The 27,659-nt window shown below is 44.4% G+C and overlaps 1 protein-coding gene across 1 annotated transcript in view; it reads right to left on the bottom strand.

The window, feature by feature from the left end:
• LOC143286056 (protein VAC14 homolog) overlaps positions 1–23,426 on the bottom strand; it is a 193,488-nt gene extending 170,062 nt beyond the window's left edge. The window contains exon 1 of the mRNA XM_076593599.1: positions 23,237–23,426. Coding sequence (XP_076449714.1) covers positions 23,237–23,337 — 101 coding nt within the window. The 5' untranslated portion in view covers positions 23,338–23,426. The remainder of the gene's footprint in view (positions 1–23,236) is intronic.
• Between the last annotated feature and the right edge of the window lie 4,233 nt (positions 23,427–27,659).

Consider the following 27,659-nt stretch of genomic DNA (forward strand, 5'->3'; position numbering starts at 1 on the left):
ATCAGCAAGTGGACTGTCCAACACATGGTGATAAAACCTTGAGGAAGTGGGCAGTCCAACTATCTAGTGTCTTCATGGACATCTTTGACATATCCCTTTAGTCAAGTGTGGTGCCACACTGCTTTAAAAAATCAAGTCATTCCTGTTCCAAAGAAAGCACAGCCAAGTTCTCAATGATTATCGTCTTGTAACCTTAACATGAGTCGTTATGAAAATAATTGAATGCTTGATTCTGCAACATCTAAAAACCTGCATCCCCCCATTTCTTGACCCCTTTCAGTTCACTCAATACTGGCAACAAATCAGTTGAAGATGCCATTAGCTAAGGTCTCTACCATGTCTTCTGACATCTTGAAAATCCTTTTCATTGACTACAGCTCTGCATTCAACACAATAGTACCATAAAAACTATATTTTGAACTGAAAGACCTTTGAATCAATTTGTGCAAGGATGCAGACCACAAGTTGTTAAGTTGGTGATCCTCACAGACTCTGTATTGGCAGCTGAGCATCTTAACCATTCTGCCACCTTCCTCTTCAGAAATATCAGGACTAAAACCTATTGCTTCGCAAATAGCTTTCCCCCCAAAGCAGTCAATGTCCTGTCTCTTGAAGAAACCAAATATATTCAAAGATCAGTATCAGTATCAGTATCAGTAGCTCAAGGAGGTGTCACTGCGTTCAGACAAATCCATATACGCTACACTACATCTGACAAGCAGATGCCTGACCAGCAGTGTAACCCAACGCGCTTAGTCAGGCCTTGAGAAAAAATAAATAAATAAATAAAAATAAATAAATAAATAAAATAAAATAAAAGAGAATTGTGCAAGCATTAACCATTCACCTGAAGATCAAGTCATCAACCATGTCTGTATGTAATGTGCGGCTTAGGTTCAAACGTGTGTGTGTGTGTGTGTGTGTGTGTGTGTGTGTGCCTGCTCACATACGTGCAGGAGGCATGTGGTGTGATGGCCTAGAGGTAACACGTCCGCCTAGGAAGTGAGAGAATCTGAGCGCGCTGGTTCAAATCATGGTACAGTCGCCAATATTTTCTCCCCCTCCACTAGACCTTGAGTGGTGGTCTGGACGCAAGTCATTTAGATGAGATGATAAACCAAGGTCCCGTGTGCAGCATGCACTTTGCGCACATAAAAGAACCCATGGCAACAACAGAGTTGTCCCTGGAAAAATTCTGTCGTAAAATCCACTTCGACTTAAAAAAAATGGGTGGCGCTCTCAGTGTAGCGATGTGCTCTCCCTGGGGAGAGCAGCCCGAATTTCACACAGAAAAATCTGTTGTGACAAAAAAAGAGAAATACAAAATACAATACAATACAATGAAAGCGTGTGAGTGTGCATGTGAGTGCTTATGCATAAGTACTTATACTGATTTGCATATATATGTGTATATATATATATATATATATATATATATATTCTACAGTATTTGTGATAGTATACATATGATTTTTGAATCACTTGTGTAAACAAAGTGAGTCTATGTTTTAACCCGGTGTTCGGTTGTCTGTGTGTGTGTGTCTGTGTGTCCATGGTAAACTTTAACATTAACGTTTTCTCTGCAAATACTTTGTCAGTTGACACCAAATTAGGCATAAAAATAGGAAAAATTCAGTTCTTTCCAGTCATCTTCTTTAAAACAATATTGCACCTCTGGGATGGGCACACACAAAAAATGAAGCCTAACTGTATGCAAACTGCATTTACTGTTATATTTATATTTTTTGTATTCTCTAAACTTGGCACTTTGATCTGATATTCTGACACAACAAGAGCAGTCATTAATATCATTTTTTGTTCAAACAGGAACCTCTTTTGCTAAGCATGGAAGTTTTATTGACTCACTTGTGTAAACAAAGTGAGTCTATGTTTTAACCCGATGTATTATTTTCTATCTCCTTCTTATTCTTCTTCTCGATTGTTAGATGGACACCCCAGTCTCCACACTGAAGGCAGCTGTATGTTTCAGGTCCTCAGCATAGCCACAGAGCTTCCATGATTTAAAAAAAATATATATATTTAAGGATATTTCTAAAGGATTTTTTAAACTTTTGAATGCTACATCCTTTACAGTCCACTGTCCAATAATGTCATTTTATGACGATGAGGAAATCAAGAATATTAAAATGCAGTCCTATCTTATTCTCTCTGGACATTATGTTTGCACCTAAGTCCTTAAAACTGAGAAAAACAGAGACAGAATTATGCATTCCATGCGTGCGTGCATGCATGCGTGTGTGTGTTGCATGTACTTACTTTGTATGGACACAATAGAACAGATCAGAAGAGAATAAAACAGAATGGAACACAACAGAACAGAGTAGAATACTTTATTGTTGTGTAACTTTGACTTAATTTGACTCATATATGTCATTCATATATATGTATGTATATATGTATGTGTGTGTGTGTTTATTTACTTATTTATTTCTTCATATGATAGTCTCACATAAGTGTGTGTGTGTGTGTGTGTGTGTGTGTGTGTGTGTGTGTGTGTGTGCATGTGTGTGATGATAAGCAGTTACTGAGCTTCAGTTTCAGTTTCTCAAGGAGGCGTCACTGAGTTCAGACAAATCCATATACGCAACACCACATCTGCTAGGTGGATGCCTGACAGCAGCATAACCCAACGCGCTTGTCAGGCATGCTTTAATATTTGTGTACCTATCAGAGTTGATTTCTTTTTATATAATTTTGCCAGGCGACAACATTCTCATTGCCATAGGTTCTTTTTCAGCACACCAAGTGAGTGCTACACACAGGACATCGGTTTATCATCTCATCCAAAAGACTAGATGCTCAGTTTGATTTTCCAGTCAAACTTGGGAGAAAGGGCGAGAGCGGGAATCCAACCCACACCCTCATGGACTGTCTGTATTGGCAGCTGAGCATCTTAACCATTCTGCCACCTTCCTCCCGAGTAACTGAGCCACCCTGCATGATTTGCTTGTTATTACAAGCATGTATAAGTTGTGTAAAATGAATTTTAAGGAAGCTGTTAATGTATCGGAGAGACAGCCAATAAATGGCCAAATTATTTTTATACTAACAGGAACACTGCCTATGCCAGTCTCAAGCCTGGATGCAAAAGAACGATTGGATGTGGGGCTAGAGACTCCTCACTGAAAAAAACAAAAAACAAAAAAATACTGCCACATAAATGCAAACAAGAATGAATGTCAACAAACAATCTGGTACTGGGGCAGGATCAATCTCCCACTGGAGGTTGCATGATGCCAGGTAATGAAAGTCAGACTCAAAGTTGCCAAGCTGATGACCATCATCTCCACCACAACCAGCATCACATGGAACGTGCACATTATGTTTGAAACTGGAAAGATTTAAATGCAAATAGCTAGTATAACATCATCATTGGAATCACCAAGTCAAGACAGGACTGGTTCTGGTCGAAAGAGGCTCACCACATGAGATATGTTGCTATTATCATTGGAGCAAAGAAGATACACCACATATCAAGGGAGTTAACTTTAATAGACTGCTATCGTGCAGGACTGCCCAGATCTGCTGTGACAAGGGTTATGAGGTCATGGGACAGAAGGGGTTGGGAGAGATGAATGACAATGGAATGTGATTCACTGACCTATGCACCACAGACAACCTAGTCATCGGTGGAAGCTTTTTCCATCACAGAGGGATACACAAGGTGAGTGGGTATCACCAGACCTGTTGACAAAGAAACAGACTTGACCATATCTGCATCAGTAGGAAGTTTAGAATCTTGATCTCTTCTTGACGTACAGGTCAAATGAAGAGCAGACATTGTTTCAGAACATCATCTCCTTGTCACACAGCTGCAACTTGAGTTGAAGAGGAACTGGACTGGTGGGATTAACAAACCTGAGCATTACACCATCTCACTCCTGAAGGACTAAGCCAAGCTTTCTAAAAGAGTTCAAGATCTCACTCTGACAAGTTCCAGGTCCTGCAAGAACTGATAGAAGACACAATCATTAAGAAGTGGCAAGGAGTGAAGGGGGCAGTAAAATCAACCTATCAGGAAGTGCTGCACCCCAAGAAACAGAGCCCAAGAGAATGGATCTTGGCAAAAACCTTGACAAATACAGAAGAGAGGCAACTGAAGAAGGCAGCAATTGACAACAGTCACACACAAGCTGTGAAAATCAAGGTACAGGAATACTATTCCGCAGTGGACAGGAAGATCAAGAAAACCACCAAGTCCTTTACAATTAATGAATAATATAGCTACTGTGAAGTGATTGTCAGTGTTATGTAGACTCCTTGAAGTAGTTTCTACTGTGTATTGCTTCACTGGTTTTTGATGGAAACTGATGATGTATTTTTGAGATTTTGATTATGTATTTTTGTGACTTTGATCACCTTGATATGGAATTTAATTACATGATTTTCTTTTCTTGACAAATATAACCTTCACTGCAAGGGGAAAAAACAAGAAACGAAAACCGCCAAGAAAGACAAGCACATCTACACAGAAATGCTGGCAACAGAAGTAGAGGAAGAAGCTCACCAAGGAAACATGCACAAGCTATACGTCACCACCAAGAAGCTGTCATGAAAGTTCAGCAAACCAGAAAGACCTGTAACGGTCTAAGAAAGGAAGGCAAAACTAAATGAAAAGGGGCAGAGGAACAGATGGGTGGAGCATTTTGAGTAATTAGAATACAATGGAATATGTCTTTATTACCAAGTGTACCGGGGTCACAAGGAATATTGGGGGGAATAGTACATAACAAGATACGAACATAAATGGAAAATAATTGCTTATATCAGAACAGCCCCACAGGAACCATCATATATCCAGCCAGCTGACAGTGACCTGCCGACTGACTGTAGTATGCCTACCAAGGTAGAGATCTGCAATGCTGTCAAGCAGATAAGGAACATCAAGTCTGCAGGGCCAGACTAGTCTGGCAGAGGCACTGAATGTTCACATTGAGTGTGGAGATGCTCTTCCACTTGTTCAGCCAAATATGGGAGGAGGAACAAGTCCCATCAGAGTGGAAAGAAGACAGTCTCATCAAGCTCCTGAAAAAAGGTGACCTCAGCTTTGCTCAGACTACAGAGGGATAACACTAATGTCCATTCCTGGCAAACTGTTGAATCAAGTTCTGTTGTACAGAAAGAAGGACCCTCAGCTCTGAGACCAGCATGCTGGCTTTCGCAAGGATAAATCCTGCTCTGACCAGATAGCAATGCTGTGCATTATCTTGGAACAGATGCTGGAGTGGAGTCATTCCAATGTGCACAGGCAAACAAACCCTCTGGTAGCTGCTGATACACTGTGGTATACTGATAAGAGAGAATATCATAAATATCATCCAAAACTCATGAGGGGATGACTTGCATGGTGATCCTTGGCCAATAACTCACGGAAGCCTTCTGAATACAGACCGGAGTGAGTTAAGCATGCTTTCCTGTTCATACTTGCAACAGACTGGAACTTTTCTGGCAGAAAGTAGACTTATCCAAGGTATGGAAGTCAACTTTTTGAAAGCGGTAAGACTACCAATTGTTATTGCTTTTTAATAATGATATGATAAATTTCACTACTATTTCTGCCTCTGTGTTGTATTGAGAGCATAATACAAATCAAACCAAATAGTTAACTCTCGTTTGCCAATACAGAAAGTCTGTGAGGGTCTGGGTTCGAATCCCGTTCTCGCCCTTTTTCCGAAGTGTCTAGTCATTCGGATGAGACAATAAACCGAGGTCCTGTGTGCAGCTAACATGCAGCACACTGAAAAAGAATCCATGGTAATGAGTGTTGTCCTCTGGCTAAATTCTGTTGCAGAAATCCATTCTGATATATACACAAATTATATGCATGCACTCAAGGCTAAGCACGTTGGGTTGTGCGGCTGGTCAGGCATCTCCCTAGCAGATGTGGTGTAGCATATATGGATTTGGTCGTACATGGTGACGCCTCCTTGAGAAATTGAAATTGGTAATTACATTTATTCAGTTGTTCACATGTATAATTTATTTATCTATTTTGTGGATCTTAGATGCATGCAGGTCATGGTGATTCCAATTTAGTTTGGGTATACACTATGAATCTTTTTTCCCTCACTTTCTTTCTTTTCTTTTTTCTTTCTATCTAACTTTTTTTGTATTTGGTCCCTCTTGCAATCCTTCTACACTGCCAGTAAGATTTCATGCATAAGGCCCCAAGCTCTTAGCGCTTTACAAACACAGTCATTTGCACCACTCATCAGACTAAGCGATTGAAGCATGTTTTGGTGCTGCTGAGTATTTGCTTGTGACATTTTGTGATATTTGCTATGGAAATTTTGTATTGTCATGAGTAACTGTTGCTGAAATAACTCATTTGATGATGGACGAGGACTACTGTGTTCTACTCAAATGTGTTTTCACTGATGAAGACAGAAAAGGGACAATGGCTTCTTTTCTTGGAAAAGATTTTTAGGATGAATTTAAGTACTGAAAACACTTTCGCTCCATTTTGCATTGAAGTGTTCACTTTAGTCAGTGAACAGTTGTTTCCTGCTTGAATATGATGATGGTGATATGGATACTTTAGCCTTTCACTTCTGATCACGGATATCCACATTTTAGGGGTAAACTGCATTATCAACAGTCAAGCCACTCATTTAAATATATGCTTAAACTTCCCTGCAAATGGCGACTGCCTTGATGTGTGTTCAAAGCAATATCTCAGCAAGTTTTGGATCGATTCTGATGTGTGTTTTGTGTTTTGTAAAGTGAAAAGCTATTGGCTGCCAGGACGTATGGTACAGATGGCTAGAATTTTGTTTGATTTTTCACACAATGTTGACAACAGCAACTACAACAAGAAGACAGAAAATGAAAGTAATGTTGTTGTTTATCAGTTGAAGTGATTCTGGTTGTATCCTGATGAAGATTACATGATACAAACTACATCAACAAGAAGGGGCAGGGTTGTATTAGAAATGGGTATAGAAAAAAAACAATATTTTTGCTTGAAACCTTCATTTTGAAGTTTTCATTAACTATGAAACCCTCCAGGTGAAAGTTTCAAGCTGAATTAAATACTGTTAACAGTGAGCTTATGTGTTGTAATACTGTGTGATAGTGTTTGTAGGTGTTTGGGTGGGAGGGTGTCTGTGTGGGTGTATGTGTTAAATAATCTTTTGTGTTTAAAACAACATGATAGTGGAGGAAACAACATAATTGCACTTGGTTCTTGTGTCTAATAAATTTGCTAATAATAATATTTCAACACTGTTTTTGCCATTAAAATAACCAAACTTGAATTTTCTTCTTTATTTTTCAAAACATTTTGTTTTTGTTTTGTTTTTTTCTCTAAAAATCCAAGTTATCTTCCCCTGATTGGGAGTTATCTCATCCTGTTGTAATATGATGTTACTTTACAGCCGCCTAAATGCGGATCCAATACTGAGATGAGCAATGTTCCTTTATAACCTCGGGTGTAGTATCCCAGATTGTCCCCAACCCGGAAATGTCCCGGGGGGGCTATCTGACTACTGGAAATGTACCCTGGGGACTTTGATTGCCATTCATAATGTCTCCTGCAGACATTTCAGCGGCCAAATGTCCCCCTTCGTTCGTTTTAGCCTTGTTCTGAAATGTCCCCCTACCCTGAAAATGTCCCCTCCTTATATCCCATAATGACCCCTCTGCCGAAAATGCCCTCCCCACCCACGTGTATGTGTGTGTGTGAGTACCGTCACATCAAGAAGCGGCAGCTTCTTGCTAGCATGATGCTGAAATAATCGGCACATTTTGTCTTTTATTCTGAAACTGACTTCCTCTAGCTCATTTTTCTTTTTTAAATGCGTGTGTGTGTGTGTGTGTGCTAAATTTCATTTAACGTCTATCCATATTAAGTGTGATATTAGACATGAAAAAAAAGGTAGAGGGGTGGAGGGGGGGGGGGGGTAAGGGATGGGGAAGGGAAAGGGGTGAAAACAATACTATTCACAACATTAACTTAACAACAATCTGACTAAGACTAGAGAATAACCTTCCAACTCTAAAACACATAGGCGTTTAAAAAACAGTTTCAGTTTCAGTAGCTCAAGGAGGCGTCACTGCGTTCGGACAAATCCATATACGCTACACCACATCTGCCAAGCAGATGCCTGACCAGCAGCGTAACCCAACGCGCTTAGTCAGGCCTTGAGAGAAAAAAAGGGGGTGAATAAATAATAGATAAATACATAAAAAAAATAACTACTACCACTACTAATAATATGTATAAGGCACAAAAACTTGATGAAGTCAACTATAAGCGTACATAAATAAATAAATAAATAATAATTATAATATATAAAAAAGTAGTAGTAGTAATAATAATAATAATAAATAAATAAATAAAAAAGACAACAATGAGGATAAATAAGCAAATAAATGTAAAACATGGAGACACACATTCACACATACACCCACATATGCATAACAGATATGCACCAAACATGCAGTTTCACAGATATGAAAGCACAGTCAAATACACATAAACGTACATGAGCCCTAACACACACACACACACACACACACACACACACACATATATTACCCTGCACCTCCTGTACCCGCCTCCTCCACACACTTATTTCTAAGCTACGTATCGTAGCTTCCATGACACACACACACACGCGCACACACACACACACACACACACACACACACAGATGAACACTTACTTGTACAAGCACACACACATATGCCCATATCCCCCACCCCCAACCCCACACACATATACACAAAGATATATATATACACACCCGCACATTCCAATATTCCGTTGCTCCCACAGTGTAGGCATGCATACACACACATACCTCATCCTCTACCCCACCTCCCCTCCACACCCTCTCACACATACACATACACATACACATACGCATGTGCACAGAACTCTCCTGACACTAGTGTATACTTACACCTCGCGCATGCACAAATGCACTCAAACACACAGACACAGACACACACACACACACACACACACACACACACATACACACACGCACAGAGGCTGCCACTGATTGGCCGCAAGAGGGATGGGAAAAGATCTCTGAAGCCAAGAACATGGTGTCTAGTGTGTTGCTCAGTCTATTGTATTTGGAAAAGTCCACAGAGACTGTTCCGTTTTGAAGAAATTTGCGCAATGTTGGTTTGGAAATGATGCTGATATTTGTTTGATTTGCAAAGCATTGTGCTCTACCTTTCATGCTAGACTTACAGCCGTTCCCTCTCTCTGCTTTTATTTCTTTGAGGCGATCAATGGTGTGATGGCCTTGTACCTGTTCTTTTTTATATTCTTTGACTTTTCTGAGGATTTCCGATTTTCCTAGATGTAGGCCGCTCGTCGTTGTTGCATTACCAGCAAGTCTGTCAGCTCACTCATTTCCCTTAAAACCTGCATATCCCGGGCAGTATGACCATGTGAGTTTTTTAATCTGAAAGTTGCGCATTGCCTTATGCCACTCTGGGCTTCCCATTCCATTTTCAATTTTCTGTATGAGGTTCATTGAGTCGGTTAGAATCATGGCAGGTTGGTTTCCGGGCATATGGATGGACGATAGCCACTGGAAGGCATGTGTCACAGCTTCAACTTCCATCGTTAGGCTGGAAGTTGTGACTTTGTAGGCAGCATTCTCTTCCCTAATTGTTTTTCCATTTTGTTTCGCAGTGAATCCCCAACCGGATTGGTCTTTGGTGACTGAGCCATCTGTGTATATGATGATGTCCTCTTCTTTACTGTTTTCTTCTATGAGTAGCTTCACTTCCGCATCAGTTTAGCCCTCTGGCCATTCCCGACAATGTCTTCCTAGAGTGGGTGAAATGGCTGTGTTGAATAGATGGTTGAGGTTTTCGGGGGTTTTCTCCCATTCTTTGGTTTCTTTCAGGTCTTGTAGTTGGCATACTAGCTGGATTGTGTCTTCTGCTTGCCCCATCCATTATCTTCCTCGTCCTAGACGGCTGCCTTTTGGTTCTCTGACTGTGTCATGCAGTGGGTTTTGAGGGTTTTCTAATGCTTTGAAGTAGGTCTTAACCTGTTCTAACTTGTTTCTGGCCTGCACTGAAGGAAGGTCAAGCAGGTATTGCATGGTTTCCGTGGGCGTGTCTTTTGTTGTTCCAAGGATCAGCCTCATAGCTTCATTTTGAACTCTAATTTGTTTAAAAAAAAAAATAAATAAAAAAAATAAAAAAACACACACACACATTCAAAGGTTATAACAACAATCCAATTTGACTATTTTACAAAGATTTGGAGGAATTATAACAAAACAAAACACACCAAAAAAAATCAGACAGTGAAAAGTCCAAGATTTCTTGTTTGATTTGCAAAGCATCGTGCTCTACCTTTCATGCTAGACTTACGGCCGTTCCCTCTCTCTGCTTTTATTTCTTTGAGGCGATCAATGGTGTGATGGCCTTGTACCTGTTCTTTTTTATATTCTTTGACTGTTCTGAGGATTTCCGATTTTCCTAGATGTAGGCCGCTCGTCGTTGTTGCATTACCAGCAAGTCTGTCAGCTCACTCATTTCCCTTAAAACCTGCATATCCCGGGCAGTATGACCATGTGAGTTTTTTAATCTGAAAGTTGCGCATTGCCTTATGCCACTCTGGGCTTCCCATTCCATTTTCAATTTTCTGTATGAGGTTCATTGAGTCGGTTAGAATCATGGCAGGTTGGTTTCTGGGCATATGGATGGACGATAGCCACTGGAAGGCATGTGTCACAGCTTCAACTTCCATCGTTAGGCTGGAAGTTGTGACTTTGTAGGCAGCATTCTCTTCCCTAACTGTTTTTCCATTTTGTTTTGCAGTGAATCCCCAACCGGATTGATCTTTGGTGACTGAGCCATCTGTGTATATGATGATGTCCTCTTCTTTACTGTTTTCTTCTATGAGTAGCTTCACTTCCGCATCAGTTTAGCCCTCTGGCCATTCCCGACAATGTCTTCCTAGAGTGGGTGAAATGGCTGTGTTGAATAGATGGTTGAGGTTTTCGGGGGTTTTCTCCCATTCTTTGGTTTCTTTCAGGTCTTGTAGTTGGCATACTAGCTGGATTGTGTCTTCTGCTTGCCCCATCCATGATCTTCCTCGTCCTAGACGGCTGCCTTTTGGTTCTCTGACTGTGTCATGCAGTGGGTTTTGAGGGTTTTCTAATGCTTTGAAGTAGGTCTTAACTTGTTCTAACTTGTTTCTGGCCTGCACTGAAGGAAGGTCAAGCAGGTATTGCATGGTTTCCGTGGGCGTGTCTTTTGTTGTTCCAAGGATCAGCCTCATAGCTTCATTTTGAACTCTAATTTGTTTGTTTTTTAAATGAAATTAAAAAAATAAAAAACACACACACACATTCAAAGGTTATAACAACAATCCAATTTGACTATTTTACAAAGATTTGGAGGAATTATAACAAAACACACCAAAAAAAATCAGACAGTGAAAAGTCCAAGATTTCTTGTTTGATTTGCAAAGCATCGTGCTCTACCTTTCATGCTAGACTTACGGCCGTTCCCTCTCTCTGCTTTTATTTCTTTGAGGCGATCAATGGTGTGATGGCCTTGTACCTGTTCTTTTTTATATTCTTTGACTGTTCTGAGGATTTCCGATTTTCCAAGATGTAGGCCGCTCGTCGTTGTTGCATTACCAGCAAGTCTGTCAGCTCACTCATTTCCCTTAAAACCTGCATATCCCGGGCAGTATGACCATGTGAGTTTTTTAATCTGAAAGTTGCGCATTGCCTTATGCCACTCTGGGCTTCCCATTCCATTTTCAATTTTCTGTATGAGGTTCACTGAGTCGGTTAGAATCATGGCAGGTTGGTTTCCAGGCATATGGATGGACGATAGCCACTGGAAGGCATGTGTCACAGCTTCAACTTCCATCGTTAGGCTGGAGGTTGTGACTTTGCAGGCAGCATTCTCTTCCCTAACTGTTTTTCCATTTTGTTTCGCAGTGAATCCCCAACCGGATTGGTCTTTGGTGACTGAGCCATCTGTGTATATGATGATGTCCTCTTCTTTACTGTTTTCTTCTATGAGTAGCTTCACTTCCGCATCAATTTTACCCTCTGGCCATTCCCGACAATGTCTTCCTAGAGTGGGTGAAATGGCTGTGTTGAATAGATGGTTGAGGTTTTCGGGGGTTTTCTCCCATTCTTTGGTTTCTTTCAGGTCTTGTAGTCGGCATACTAGCTGGATTGTGTCTTCTGCTTGCCCCATCCATGATCTTCCTCGTCCTAGATGGCTGCCTTTTGGTTCTTTGACTGCGTCATGCAGTGGGTTTTGAGGGTTTTTTAATGCTTTGAAGTAGGTCTTGACCTGTTCTAACTTGTTTCTGGCCTGCACTGAAGGAAGGTCAAGCAGGTATCGCATGGTTTCTGTGGGCGTGTCTTTTGTTGTTCCAAGGATCAGCCTCATAGCTTCATTTTGAACTCTTTCTAATTTTAGGAGGTTGCTTTGAGACGGTGTTGTTAGCCCAAGTCCGTAGACGATCACACTGAGGACGAGTGATTGATATAGCAGGAAGAGGTGGCGTTGTTAAATACCTTTGGTTGCCATTGCCTTTAAGACTGAAAGGCCCTTTTTGCATTTGAGAACAGTATTTTCCGTATGTTTTCTGAAGGTCAGCATCCTGTCAAAGTATATTCCTAGGTAGCGTAGGCATTCAGTTTTCTCGATCTGAATCCCATCGAATGACACAGAAGGTGGTGATTTGCTCGCGGTTCTGTTGTTGAGGGTGCACAGCAATGTTTGGGCTTTCGCTGGATTGATGGAAGATCCTGTGTCTTTGCACCATTGAGCAATATTGTTTAGTTGTTTCTGGACGGCTTTAGTTCTTTCCTGAGCATCTTTCGAAGTTTTGAAGACCAGGCCATCATCCGCAAGAGTAAGCACCCGAGCTATTCCATTGTTGTTTAAGTCTGCAAGGCCCTTCGTGTAGACATTGTAGAGGACAGGAGAGAGCGGAGACCCTTGTGGCAGTCTCATGGATAGTTTAGAAGGTGCAGATATCCAATCTCCAAGGCGTAGGACGACGGTTCATTCCTGAAGCGCTGCTGCTATCCATCTTGTCAGTGTCAAACTTACTCTATACCTTAGTAGCAGCTCCATGAGGTGCGCAAACTGGACTTTATTGTAGGCATCTTCAAGGTCGATTGCTACTGCTAGTGTTTCTTCTTTCCTTTGAAATCCTTCATACACCTCATATGCAAAAGCAGCTGCATTTTCCCATGTGGACTTGCCTGTTCTGTAACCACCTTGATTTGAAGGGAGAATGTGCCTGTGTTCAAGATCCCTTGCAAGTTTCCTGGCTATCATGTGTTCCATGAGCTTTCCAGCAATGTTTTGCATGGTTAGGATCTGGTAGCCGCTTACCTGATGATGGTCCTTTCCTGGTTTTGGTATGGGTTTTAAGAAGCTGTGTGTCCAGTCCTCCGGCACATGTCCATTGTGGAAACTGTTTTGATATAGATTGAAAAGTTTGCTTCTGTCTTCTTCCGATAGTTCCTTGATGTCCGAGTAGCGAACTTTGGGCCAGGAGCTGATTCTTTCTTGCATTTAGCTATTGCTTCATTTAGATCATCTATTGTCAAGTCATCATCAGGTCCAGTCTGCATAAGGGTTTGGTTTAACTCCTCAACATATTTCTTTTTCTCATCTAAGTTTCTTTGATCGCTCTGTTGTATGAAACGTTTGAGCAGGGCGGATCCTTTTTCTTCGTTTGTCTTAAGCTTGGTTCCGTCAGTGTCTACCATGTCTGGGGTTGTTGTTGTGCACGTTTTCCCTTCCATGCGACGATAAAATTGCCAGAACTCTGTCAATGTTGAGTCATAACTGAGTGCCTCGCAAAACTGTTTCCACTTGTCATTTTTGGCCTCTTGAGCAATGGTTTCAAACTGTTTAGTTTTTTCTTTCATTTTTGTTTCAATATCTTTGTCCGGAGATGGCTTTGTTCTTTCTTTTTGCCAAAGTTTGACGGCCGCATGTTTTTCTATCCAGGCTCTCTCTGTGTCGGTATTCCACCATGGGGGTTGAATAGTTTGCATCCTGTTCGGTGCCGTTCTTTTGTTTCTTCTGCGTCTTAATTTTTCGATGACGGTTGTCTCTTTGGTTTCATACTGAAATAGATCACGCGGTTTCATACAGCGTTTATCTGACAGTTTCTGTAGACTGAAAACTACCGGGAGGTGGTCACTGCCTTGGTGTGGAAGCGTCTCTGCATTCATTTCTGCTCTGAATTTTGGAGATGTTAGAGCGATGTCGATCACACTGTCACTGTCCCCTTGTCTTGTTCCAAGGAGAGTTGGGGATGTGGTTGTTAATGGGCTAATTCAATTCAATTCAATTCAAAATACTTTATTATCTGCTTCAACCAAAAACAGAAAATTTTCTTTAGGCTCATTTAAAATAAAATGCCCGTCAGCAAAAAAAACACACAAAAAACAACTGACACACCCTTCACTTATCACCATGCACACATCAATTATTATGTAAAAAAAAACAAAAAAAAACACATGTGGGTAAGATACTATTACATTCAGAGTGTAACAACTGTGTGTGTGTTGCGTGTGTGCCCGCGCGCGCATGCATCGTTTTGTGTGTACGTTTCAATCATTATAAAAAGGAGAATATTCAGTAAGATAATAATAACATTTAAAAAAAAAAAAAAAAAAAAAAAAACACAAATGCTCATCAACAGATAAAACCGAAAAAACGAATGAGCAACTGGCACACCCTTCCTTGATCACAGCATACATATTAACAGGAGGAGTTTGTATTATACTCCATGTTTGGTGTTAAATATACTTACCATGTCAAACTGATGCAAACTAGGCCTATTGGTTTGCTCTACTTGGCCAAATTTCGCGCGGCTAACAGTGAAAAGACGGGCCCACCCGCTCTCAGCCAATCAAACGCCTCTAAAAACTATAAGCGCTTAATCATTCCGTGGCCATGAACAAAAATGCCCCATGAGAACCACGGCGGAGACGCGGGGACGGACGGGCGGGCATTCGAGTTTGACATGGTAAGTATATTTAACACCAAACATGGAGTATAATACAAACTCCTCCTTTTGGTGTCATATACTGTACCATGTCAAACTGATGCAGAATTTAAAGCAAATGGAGGAGGGCAACGCCTACTGGTTCATATGGGGAGCCCTTGTAACTGAGACGGCAGTGTTAGCCGCGACAAAGGAAATCCCCTTGGAACCGTCAGCCCTGGTCATACGGAAATTCCTGAGGTAGAAGTTGATGAAGGGATTCTCAGACCACCAGAAGGCTGCCTCCAAGACATGCTGCAGTGGCACTGAGTGCTGGAAAGCAGCCGAAGTAGCTATGGCCCGCACTTCGTGTGCTCTGGGATGAAGACAGCTGATATCCCTGTGTGCATGAGAGTAGGCTCTACGAATGACTTGGGAAACCTGGCGGGAAATGGTGCCTGCAGCGATGTCTTTCTTGTAATTCTCATTGAGGGAGATGAGCAGACACCTCTGAGAAGAACGCCTATGGCGAGACCTATCCCAATAATATTTGAGACACCGAACAGGACAGGTGCCTATCCTCATGATCTTGGGCAAGAATATCAGACAAAGGTCTGACCCTCAGAGAGGGGGAAGGAACCTCAGGGTCTTGGTTCTTAGCCAGAAACTCTGGAAGGAAACGAATAGTGATGGAACCATCTCTGTGGAAGGCCAGATCTTGTGGCATTCCACTAAGCCCATGCAGCTCACTTCTACGACTGCCTGTGGCCAGCCACAGAAGGAAAGTGGTCTTGAGGGTGAGGATGTCAAAAGGAATAGTCCCCAATGGTAGGAAGGGCTGTTTTCGAATGAAATCCAGCACCAGGAACAAGTCCCAGAGGGGCACTCTTCTGGGGTCTCTAGCTTCCTTCAGAGGGGCACCCCTAGCCACCTCTCTGAGCAGGCAATCCGCTTCAAAGGCGGAACCACCTAGCTGTTTGCATTGTGGTACAGAAGGCAGACCTGTACCCTCGCACAGAACTAGCAGACAGGATGAACCGAGGAGCAGAGAGCCAGAAAGTTGGCCAGCTGCATGCTCGTAAGGTTCGTAGGGGTAATGCCCTGAGCTGTACACCACCGCAACCATTTCTTCCAGCGAAAATCATACAAAGTCTCCTGCAGCTCCGTTCCCTGCCTCCTTGCTCTGGTGACTATGGAGAGGAGGTCAGAGGAGGCACACCCCTGGGTCAGCACAGCCGACACAGAGGCCGACCAAGGGGTCGAGGACTTCAATGGTGATGCTGACAGTTCCGACCGCACAGCAGCCATGCGTGCTGGTGGAGCAGTTGAGGATTGGAATGCGGAGTGCCCGAGCGAGGCTGCCTCAGCAGATGAGATCTGGTTTCAAGTTCCAGGGGTGGGAACATGTGTCAGGGACTGAAGGTCCGGAAACCAGGTCTGGGCTGGCCATTTCGGCGCAATGAGGATCAGCTGCGGGTGTTCCAATCTGTCTTTCCGTATCACCTTGGACAGAATTGGAAAGGGAGGAAACGCGGAGGCAATCAGACTGCTCCAATCTAGAGAGAGAGCATCCACTGCCCACGCTTCTGGGTCGGCAACCGAGGAGACGGAAGTGGGAAGTCTCTTGTTGAACAAGGTCCACCATCGGCCGAAACCACTGTTCCCACACCCCCTGAAGGCTGTCCTTGTCCAGGGTGCACTCTGTGCGTATGACACTCTTGGACCTGCTAAGAGCATCTGCCAAGAAGTTGGTTTTTCCTGCTCAGTGTCTCGCTGAAAGTGCAATGCCCTTGCTGTGGCACCAACGGAGGAGAGCCTCAGTCCGCATGGAGAGGTCTGCCGAGTGCACTCCCCCCATTTGTTCACATAACATGCGACCGTCGTCTTGTCCGTGAACAAGCGGATGGTCTTGCCAGTGGCCTCCCCCATGAAGTGCAAGAGAGTCCTGCGAACTGCCTCCAGTTCCAGAACATTGATGTGGCACAGGCGCTCCTCCGGGGACCAAGTCCCTGCTGCATAGAGTGAGTCCATGTGGGCTCCCCAGCCCAGGGAGGAGGCGTCTGTGAAGAGAGCCACCTGAAGAGTAGGTGGGGCTAAGGGTACCCCCTGTGTCTGAAGGGGGGTGATTAACCACTCTGATGTCACCTCGAGGAACCACTCGCCCAGACATATCTGGGTATCCCATGGCTGAGTGCTCTGGGACCGGCGTAACCTCAGTGCCCTCTGGAGAGGGCGCTTGAGAACCCTGTCCAGGGGAATGAGAGGTGCCGTGGACTCCATCATGCCCAAGAGGGAAGAAAGTGTCTGCGCTGTATCTTGGGAGGAGTGGCGCCAGTGGCTGAGGAGGCCTGCCAGACGGTCCCAGTGATCTGGCGCCAGAGAGACTATCATAGACCGCGTGTCAAATCTCATCCCTAAGAAGTCGAAGGACTGACGTGGGGACAGATCGCATATCTGCTGGTCCATGAGGAAGCCCAGTTGGGAGCAAAGGTCTAGAAGTCTGGCCGTATGACTCAGGCACAGGGCCTGCGACTGGGCCAGGATAAGCAAGTCATCCAGGTACACACAGAGACAAATGGATTCCAAGCGGACGATGGACACCAATTCCCGCACCACCTTGGTAGACAGGAAAGGGAGCAAGGGACAGACCAAATGGGAGGGCCGGGAACTGGAACCCCTTGTCCCTCCACACAAACCTCAGGTACCGACGGGATGCCGAATGGATGAGTATATGAAAATAAGCATCTTCCAGATCGATAGAGGTAGGCCAATCACCTTGTTGGATGGTCTCCCGAATCTGTGCCTGTGTGTCCATCTTGAATTTGATTTTGGGGAGGAATTTGTTGAGGGGGGACAAGTCCAAAACTGGTCTCCACCCTCCCGAGACCTTTGGAATCACCAACAACCAGCCGTAAAAACCGGGGCCCGGGTCCGAGAGTTGAGATATAGCCCCATGAGGAGTGGGTGCGATATCTCCTTTTCTAGGACGCTCTCCTGCTCCGTCGAGCTGGGCACCTAAGGAGGAGGAGTGGATCTTAGAGGGGGGAGGTCCTCCACCCAAGACAGCATGTACCCCGACTCTAGCACCGACATAATCCCGTCGTTGAGTCCCAGAGCACACCACTTATGTGCATGCCGGGACAAGTTTCCTACTTGGAGGGGCTGAACGACTGGCGGTGCTGAATCGGGGCCCAGTCATTGGGGGTGCTGCCTTCTGGCCTTCGGCATGGCCGGTCGGCTTGGACGGACATAAGGTGGTTTATTCCTCTGCCACTGATTCAGCACACGCTGCCTTGACAGGCGGCGTGGTATATGGAGGGGCCCTGGTGGCCGGTCTCTTCAATGGCATAGAACCCTGCAGCCCATGAGAGGTGTGGGCCAAAAATGAGGCCACCTCCCTGTTTGTCTCTGCCCTGTGGCTGACAAAATGGGCTGGGAACTGGCCGAAGAGGGAATGCTGCTGTGCTGGGATGGACCGCCGGGCAGCCCTCTCCTCCACAGGAATGTTAGAGAGGCTGAAAATGGCATCACGCCGCGCTAGCACAGTATTGAAGTGAAGGCTGGTAGCTGTGTCTGCAGCTGCCGTGAGACCAGATGCTACCCTATTGCCAAAAGTGTTTAACCTCTGGTCGGTGAAGAGGCCCAGCGGGACAGAGGAAGGAGACCCCTTGTCCTGATTAACCGGACACTGTTCCCACAGCTCATTGGCCCTGTGAAGGAACGTGTCGAAGGTGTACGCCGTGGAAACCTCGAGGGGGCAGCGGCGGGCCAATTTGTCCCACTCTGCTAACGTTTCAAAGGATAGGTTAGCTGAAGTGGGGAAGGTGGTGCGCTGTGAGACCAACATCCTGTCCTGTGCGGAGGGCTCTGCTCTGCTGTAGGCAGGGTGGTCCTGTGTGTACCAGGACCACACCCCTCCCTTGGAGGAATCTTTAAGAAACTTTCCCGGGGAAAAGGCGCCCGGGGCAGAGAGGGACTCCCTGCCTGGAGGAGGGATGGAAGTAGCACCCCTGACAGTGCGGGCTGGCTTATTAAGCCATACCTGCACCATTTCTGGCACTCTGAGTCGCCTTGTGGTTCTGGAGTTAGAGTCACATGGCGTAAGGAGGGTCAAGGGTAACAAAGTAGCCTGAGGGACTGATTCGGCATACGTGACCCTATTGGGGAGGGTCAGTTCGAGCTCGGCAAAGTCCGAGTTTGGTTCAGGCTGGTCCCTAGGGAGGCACGGGCTCAATCTGTCCCCCTTGGGATGTGAGCGAAGAGTGCTCATCTGCTTGTTCGTCCTCATCCGAAGACAGGGGCTCCCACTCTTGTTCGCAGTCCATCCCCTGCTGGGTGCCATCCCAAGTGGATGTACCCACTGGGGCGTCCTGTGAGCTGTGGTCAGCCCAGCGGGATGAGCTGGGACGATCCTGAGCCGGGACCATGGCCGCCACTGTTATGTCCTTGACACCTGAAGCAGGTGGGGAGCGTGTGGACCGTAGGTCCAACCATGCTTGGGATGGTGGGTGCCACACCTTTTCAGAAAGGGCGTCCCTGGATACAAGAGTGACCCACGAGTGCTGTGTGGGGACAAACACCCACTCATCTCACTGTAGGGCCAAGGGCTGGGCAGGTGGGGACTGCCGGCTCCGCCGGGCCGAGTAGGGCCCCTGAGCAGCCGTCGGTCCTGACAAGGAGGCCGTTGTGACCGTGGAGGTCACCTGTGGGTTGACAGAGGCCCGATTTGTGGACAGAGTGGCAATATTGGTCGAGGAGCTCGACCTGACCGACAAGAAGTCGATCCCACTTGTCGGGGCTGTGTGTGTCACCCTGTGAGATGTGCTGGGTTGGGTCCGGTGGGGAGCGGACAAGGGGCTGGCCCTTGGTGCTCCCGGCAACCCAGTGTGCACCCTAGGTGCGCCCCAGTACGGGTAGAATGGGGGTAACCACCCGTGGGCACCAGCCATACTGTGACCCGAACCCCAAGGGTCACTGGTGCGTTGACCTCCATGAAGGGAACAACCTGGCCAAGTCGGAGGGAGGTCAGGTCCGACTTGGGTGTCAGTCCCGCCCGAAGACGAGCGGGCTGACTGCCCGGAACCGCCTGACACGCACGGGCCTCCCCCAGCAGGGGAGACCGGCTGGATAGCGGGAAGACCTGCAGAGCAGGTTGCCACGCGCCCCGAATCCCCTCCCGTGGGGAGACTGGGGTGGCTTGGCCCGGGGTGGGCAAAGTAGAGATCCCCCCCCGGAACCAAATTTTTCTCCCCCCCCAAAAGGAGGTGGGGGAGGGGGGTCGACAGAGAAGGGAGGAGGGGGAACAACAATGGGACACGTGAGGGCCGTCTCCGAGTGGGGACCCGGGTAATGGCTGGGCGCGGCCTCCCCTTGGGAGTCCGCGCCTAGCTGCGAGTCCCCACAGCACGGAGATGACTTGCCATTCACCCTTCTCCCTGCCTCGCGCTGGGACACCTCGGGAGGCGACGCTCGTACCTCTTTCCCCCCGGTCCCCTTCATGACCGTTTTACTGGTACGAACGTCGCCTCCGCGATCAGCGTCTAACGACGCATCGCCGCGGTCCGTATCGGGAGGAATCATGAGCTCCGGGCCTGGGAGTCTCTTACCGAGTCTCAATCCCAGCATCATGATCCCCTGCCTTCGTGGTATGGCACACGAGGCATGGAACCCGCGCTTAGGCACCCAGCGAAAATCCGATCCCCAACAGAGAAAGGAAAGACAGGATCGACTTAGAGGCAGAAAAAATCGAACGAATCGAGGGTGCCGAGTCGAATGTAAGAATACAATAAGCCGAAAAAAGTCGAATGTAAGAATACAATAAACACAAGCCGCATGCAACAAAATAAGGCCAAAAGGATACGCTGAATAGCCGAAAAAAGCGTAAGATGAGACAGAGCGTAAACCTGACAAGATGGCGTGGAGAGCCTTGGCCAAAGGAATGATTAAGCGCTTATAGTTTTTAGAGGCGTTTGATTGGCTGAGAGCGGGTGGGCCCGTCTTTTCACTGTTAGCCGCGCGAAATTTGGCCAAGCAGAGCAAACCAATAGGCCTAGTTTGCATCAGTTTGACATGGTACAGTATATGACACCAAATATCATGTTAAAAGAAAACATTTAGGTAAGAAAACAAAAATTACATTTTAAGATAAAGTGAAACATTTCAATGATATAATAAGAAAATATTCAGTAAGATAATTATACCATTTAAGAACATGAAATCACAGTTGAAGGGTCAACCGCCACCAAGACAAAAAGCATGTAAAACTCCTTTCCCGCCCCTCTGCGGCAAAACAATAACTGAGCACGCACTCACACACACGCGCGCGCGCACACACACACACACACACACACGCACACACACACACACAAACCGCGCGCGCGCACCCACACACTTCTCCCCACCCCCCTCCCCTCACTTCTTTCTTTACACGCATGCATGCATACATATAGGGAAGAAAGACAACTGCCATCATAACAATAAACAAATCACAGGCAATGGAATTAAAACATTATTTGAGCGAATCATTTATCACAGCAACAGCAGAGGGGCAAATAATTTTTTGTACACATTCTTCTTTGCAAGAGGGATTTTACATTGTCTGCCAGAAGGGAGTTTCTGAAAGAAAGAGTTAAGTGGATGAGAGGAATCATGAAAAATTTGGAGTGCTTTTCTGCTAAGTGTGGACTGGTATAGGGTGTTCAGTTGTTGCTGGGGCTTGGTTATGATTTTGCTGGCCAGGTTTACAACTCGTCCTAATTTTGTCTTTAACTTCACAGTCAGATTGCCAAACCAGGCCACAATACTGAAAGCCAAGACACTTTCTATCAGACTTCTGTACACCAGCTCAAGTATGTGTGGACTAACATTAAAACTTCTTAATTTTTGCAGTAAAAAGAGTCTCTGGTGAGCTTTCTTGGCAGTGGCATCAACATGTTCACTGAATGTGAGACTGTGATCAACTATAGTCCCTAGATATATTTAAAACTGTCCACTATTTCCACTTGTTTCTGATCTATTATGACTGGATTTTGTGTGTGTGTGTCCCTTTCACTGCCTAAAATAAGTTCTTTTGTTTTCTCCATGTTCAGTTCGAGAAAGTTTCCCCTATCATTCCTTCAAGTGTGAGTCCTTGTGGGTTGGTGTTCCACTGGTCCCATAGCTTCGATGTTATGTACACGTATATACATATAGATATGTGTCAAAATGTATGTATGCATTGTTTTTGTGTGTGTGTGTGTGTGTTTTGTGTGTGTGTGTGTATGACTATGAGTGTGTTTGTTTAGTTTGTTAGTCACACTTTGGTGTAATGTGCTATGGAATCAAAAGTGTTTTGTAAAGCACCTAGAGCAGATTTCTGGATAGTGTGCTACATAAGTATCCATTGTTATTATCATTAATGTGTAGTACTGTCTTGGTGTATAGACAGACATACGATACATGTGTTGTTTTTTTCATGTGCAGAGGTATGTTATTAATATTATGCACTATATTATGTACATGTCTTGTTTCACATAAGGCACTTAGAGCCCATTACATGGAGAGTTTGCACCATATAAACCTGTACTATTTATTATCATTATTTGCACATGCACCATGTATTTAACAAAAATGCACATCTGGTATGCTGAAACAAGGTTTCTACTTGTTGAATAATTATATCTGTGCTTGTGTGTGTGTGTGTGTGTGTGTGTGTGTGTGTGTGTGTGTGTGTGTGTGTGTGTGTGTGTGTGTGTGTGTGTGTGTGTGTGTGTGTGTGTGTGTGTGAACTTTCTTCTGTTTTCTCTATGGAACTAGAGCTGCCTTAGTTATTGTCCTTTAATTCTTGCCTATCCTCATTTCCGTTCATCACATCTTGCTTGATCATTATTATTTCACCTTTTTCACTTTTCCATACTCTCTAACATGGAAGACAGTCGGGTTATAATTTTATACGTATTGTGTCCGGTAAGGTAAGTGCCAGAATAATCAACCAGTATGATTGTGGGCCCTCAACAACGAAGAAGAAGGCGTACAGCTGGCTTCATCCATTGTTGTCTGGCTTAAGTTGTAGCAATGTAGCATTGTTCCTTTTTTTAAAGGTCTGTTATTCTTCCATTGCTGACAGTAAAAAGAAATAGTTTTATAATTTGTATCTTTTTTCTTCTTTTTTTTCATTTGTTCATGATCCGATGATGACAGAGATTAATTCAAATGATTAGGCCTTCAAGCAGACCGATGTTTACTGTGGTCGTGTGGGTTAATTAGATCACCAACCTTTCGATATCGAGAGCAGCACCTTTTCTCTTTTCATACAGCTTATCATTTAAGGCACGAACACATGCGGCGGTCAGCGGTGCGAAATCCTTGTCACTCATTATAACCACAGGTCACTGAAACCAATCTGTCTCCTGCAATAGAATGAAAACAATGAAGTGTAAGTAGGCGACGTTCACTATACCGCCATCTTGTCCATCACATGACGAACTTCCAAAACAAAAACTTTTTTACACATTACATTCAATAGTGAAACATTCAGTGAAACTTCAAAATTTCAGTAAATATATGGTAAATTATGTTATTATGGAAAATATGGAAGCCATTATAATAAATTTCACAAACTGATTATTTATAATGTTGTATGCAATAGCCGACTCTGCAGCACAGACGGAAGGTAGCTAGGCTTGCCATGCTACGGAAAATAATGGACGGAGAGGCGATCGTCGACAAAAGCTGCATCGTGCCAGCCCCACTCAGACAGAGAAGGAAACATTCTCGCCAGCTCAACCAGATCCGGTGTAAAACCCAATACAGGCAATACTCCTTCTTCCCCAGAACGATACGTGACTGGAACAACCTGCCTGAAACAGCTATAGCAGCAGACACCTTGGACACCTTTAAGTCTAGGGTGCCCCCCAATCAGTAGTTAATTAGATAATAGGTCCCCTACCCCTCCCCCCTCCTCCTCCCCACCCCCTCTCTTACCCCAACACTTTTGGGGGGGGGGGGGGTATTTATTTTGGGGGCCCTGCTGTCTTAGATCAGCAAGGCACCGGCTAGCTCGGAAGGGCGAAAAGTGAAGTGATAGTAGCCTGCCGGAGAACCCACTTAGAGTAGGACTAGGTTTTCATCCTCTCAAATAGGTCTGTCGCTTTCTGTAGCTTGTTTTTCTTTCATCGCAACCCAACAAAAATGGCCGTCAACGCAGTGAAAGTGAAAGAGATTAAGAGCAAACCAAGCAAAACGGCAAGTGTTTCGGTGGCTGGTATGTTTCCGGGGCGAATCCGATTGATTTCCTATATTCTCCCGGGTCAGTGTTTTCCGAGGTCTAACTTTCCCCAGGTCTGTGTTTCCCCCGGGCCTTTGTAGGGGAGAAGCACCAAGTATGAAACAGTGTCAATTAAAGAATTATGAAACACCGCTCAAACGATGTAAAGGAAGGAAATCTCGAAAACCAGCTGTAGAGTTAACACTGAGAGATACCTCCAGTGATCATTAATTTTTCAGTATCCGAGATGGCGAGCGCAAATACCACTGTGAAGTGGAAAATAAGATTTCAAACTTCGTATCGTGCTAACAATTTATGATTCACTTGTGTCAAGTAAAGGAAGTGAGTCAATGTTATAGCCCGGTTTCTGTTGTCTGCCGGCGTGAAAAAAACTAAGCGCGCCAGTGGTCAGGCATCTGCTTGGCAGATGTGGTGTAGCGTATATGGATTTGTCCGAACACAGTGACGCCTCCTTGAGCTACTGAAACTGAAACTGAAACTCTGAAAATACTTTGTTGTTTAACATAAGATCTTTGGCACAAAAATACGGGAAAAAATATCTTCTTTCCTCTTATACTCTTTTTTGTATGACAATGCACCTTTAGAATGGGTACAAAAAAACAGTGTTCGCAGGATGTCATTTATGCATACTCACTGTCCTGAAGGAAGTCCTTTGAGCACACTCTATGTCTGGAAGGATATCATTTTATGCACAGTATATATATAGTTGGAAGGATGTCATCTGTGTATAATTGCAGTCACGGCTAAATGGAAGGATATCGTTTTTGCACACTCACTGGATACTGGCATAGTGCCGGAGAGTAATGCAATATTCAGTTTCTAGAGGTAAAAGAACTGAACTAGGCGTCAAATGTGAGTTTGTTTTTGCGATTTAGGATTCGGATATGTGAGGGAATATCGAAGATTCAGTGTTTCAGGTTGGTTCCGACGCTTGCTCTGGTGCTGAACTGATTCGGCATGCTGGTTCTCCGGGATGCTCGTGCTGGATTAGTTGGAAGTCGATGTATCTGCTACATGTGCCGGTGATTACCCCTGAACAGATAACCACAGAAACAGAGTAAATAAAAAAGAATGCTACTGGATGTGTTGATATTTCATACAGCACAGACGACTCTGGAAAATTCTATGAGGAAACTCATTGTTCAGTTGCCAACAATAAAACTAGAATTTATACGGCAGTTGATAAAAACGACTGGATGCTGATACAAAAGATGATGGGAATGTAAAGAACTCGTCTGTTTCTTACAACAAAAGCTTGCCGTGCATATGGGATAAAACGTAAATTATTTTCAGCCAGTTCATTTGCGATATTGTTGCAAGTATCGGAAAGTAAGCTGCATGATCAAAGTACAAAAATGTCACACACTGACTGATGTCATGAATCCTTCATTGAAGCGACATTACTCTTTTGCTGGAATGTCTTATTTTTCAAATTAGATAAACGTCAATTCTTGTTCCTGTTTTATTTTTACATCCCGGTCCTGAAAATTCGAGATACTACGATAGAAACTCCATGTTTAACATTGAAAACTCTAGCCCTATAGAATGCTTAACTTTTGCCGGTCTGCTTGGTTGCTTTGTGAATTAAGAATATTCTATGAGTGACCATCTGTAAGATTTTCATGGGCGACACTTTATTACATTTATGTAAAATGGTAGGGGCGCGTTGGTCAATGCATTTTTGTGTGTGTGTTATTGCAGCTATTGTTTTCATTGTTTTTGTTAGCACGTGCGTTGTTGTTTTTTTTCATGATTCTTGTTGAGGGTACTCATTGTTCCTGTCATTATTGATTCGTGAGAAGCTTGACTCTGTTGTGTCTCCTTCTTCACCCGTTCAAGAACGCGTATACAGTGGTCCTGTTTTACATGGTTTCCAACTGGTTACTGTAGATTTTGTGAAAAAAGTGTGTCTGAGCGCTTGTCCGAAATCCTGTGAACTTGACCCTGTCCCGTCTTCTTTGTTGGTTGAATGTATTGATGTTCTACTGCCACATATTACTCATGTCATCAGTTCTTCCTTACTGTCTGGTTGTTTTCCCTGAAAGCTTCCAATCTGCTGTTGTACGTCCACTCATCAAGAAACCATCTTTGGATCATAATTATTTGAAAAATTATCGACCTGTCTTTAATCTGTCATTTTTATCAAAACCGGCTGCTAGAACTGAAAAGATCATATTGTCACAGCTCTTAGCTCATCTGGAACAAAATGGTTTACTTAATTCCCACCACTGAGTCAGCTTACAGACGTGGTCATCGGTTGCGAAACAGCCCTTCTTAGAATAGTGAATGATTTGCTTTCGGGATTTGATGAGGATAAGATATCTTTTCTCGCTCTCTTAGACGTGTCAGCAGCTTTTGACACTATCGACCACTCTATCCTCTTGAACAGACTTAAAACTTCCTTTGGTATTCGTGACACTGCACTAGCATGGATCACGTCTTACCTGTCAGATCGTACACAGAAAGTGTGTGTAAATGGTAGATACTCTAGTGTATCTGCCTTAAAATATGGTGTCCCACAGGCGGGTCCGTCCTAGGTCCTGTTCTTGTCGTACTATATGCGGCTCCTGTGTCGGATGTCATCAGTTATCGTGCGATGTCGCATGAGAGCTTTGCTGATGACACACAACTTTATCAGTCGGCTTCCATAGCTGAATTTGATGCACTGGTGACTCAAACACGGGAGCCTGTGCATTGCTGGCCTAAAGGACTGGATCACCAGCTCTCAACAAGCTGCAACTAAATGATGATAGCTGAATTTGATGCACGGGAGTGCATTACTGACCTAAAGGACTGGATGACTCTCAATAAGCTGGAGCTCAATGATGATAAGACTGAATTTATGATAGCCTGTCCAAAAACGTTTCATCAACATCCTTCCTTTCCTGAGTCTGTTCTGATCAACAGCACACCTGTTTCACTTTCTCCTTCTGTTCGCAGTCTTGGTGTAATCCTAGACCAGTCTCTCAGTTTCCTTCCAACAGCACATTTCGAATATCTGTAAAGTTGCCTATTTGGAACTGCATAGAATCAGCTCTATCCGCTACTATCTCTCAACCGATGCAACCAAGACACTTGTATGCTCTCTCGTTTTCTCAAAATTGGATTACTGGAACTCTCTTTTAGCCGGCCTTCCCAAATATCTATTAGACAGACTCCAACGAATTCAGAATAACGCTGCCAGACTCATTTGAAGAGCTTCTAAATTTGACCATGTTTCTCCTCTCCTTCAGTCTCTCCACTGGTTGCCTGTTTCTGATCGAATAGACTATAAGCTATCCACTCTGACCTTTTCTGCAGTCAACGGATCTGGCCCCAAGTATCTTTCTGAACTCATCCATATCTATACCCCGTCTCGCCAGCTCCGTTCTTCCTCTGATAATCGACTTCTCAGGATACCTCACGGCAGAA

The sequence above is a fragment of the Babylonia areolata genome, chromosome 9 (assembly GCF_041734735.1).
Source record: "Babylonia areolata isolate BAREFJ2019XMU chromosome 9, ASM4173473v1, whole genome shotgun sequence".
NCBI classification, from domain to species: Eukaryota; Metazoa; Mollusca; class Gastropoda; order Neogastropoda; family Buccinidae; genus Babylonia; species Babylonia areolata.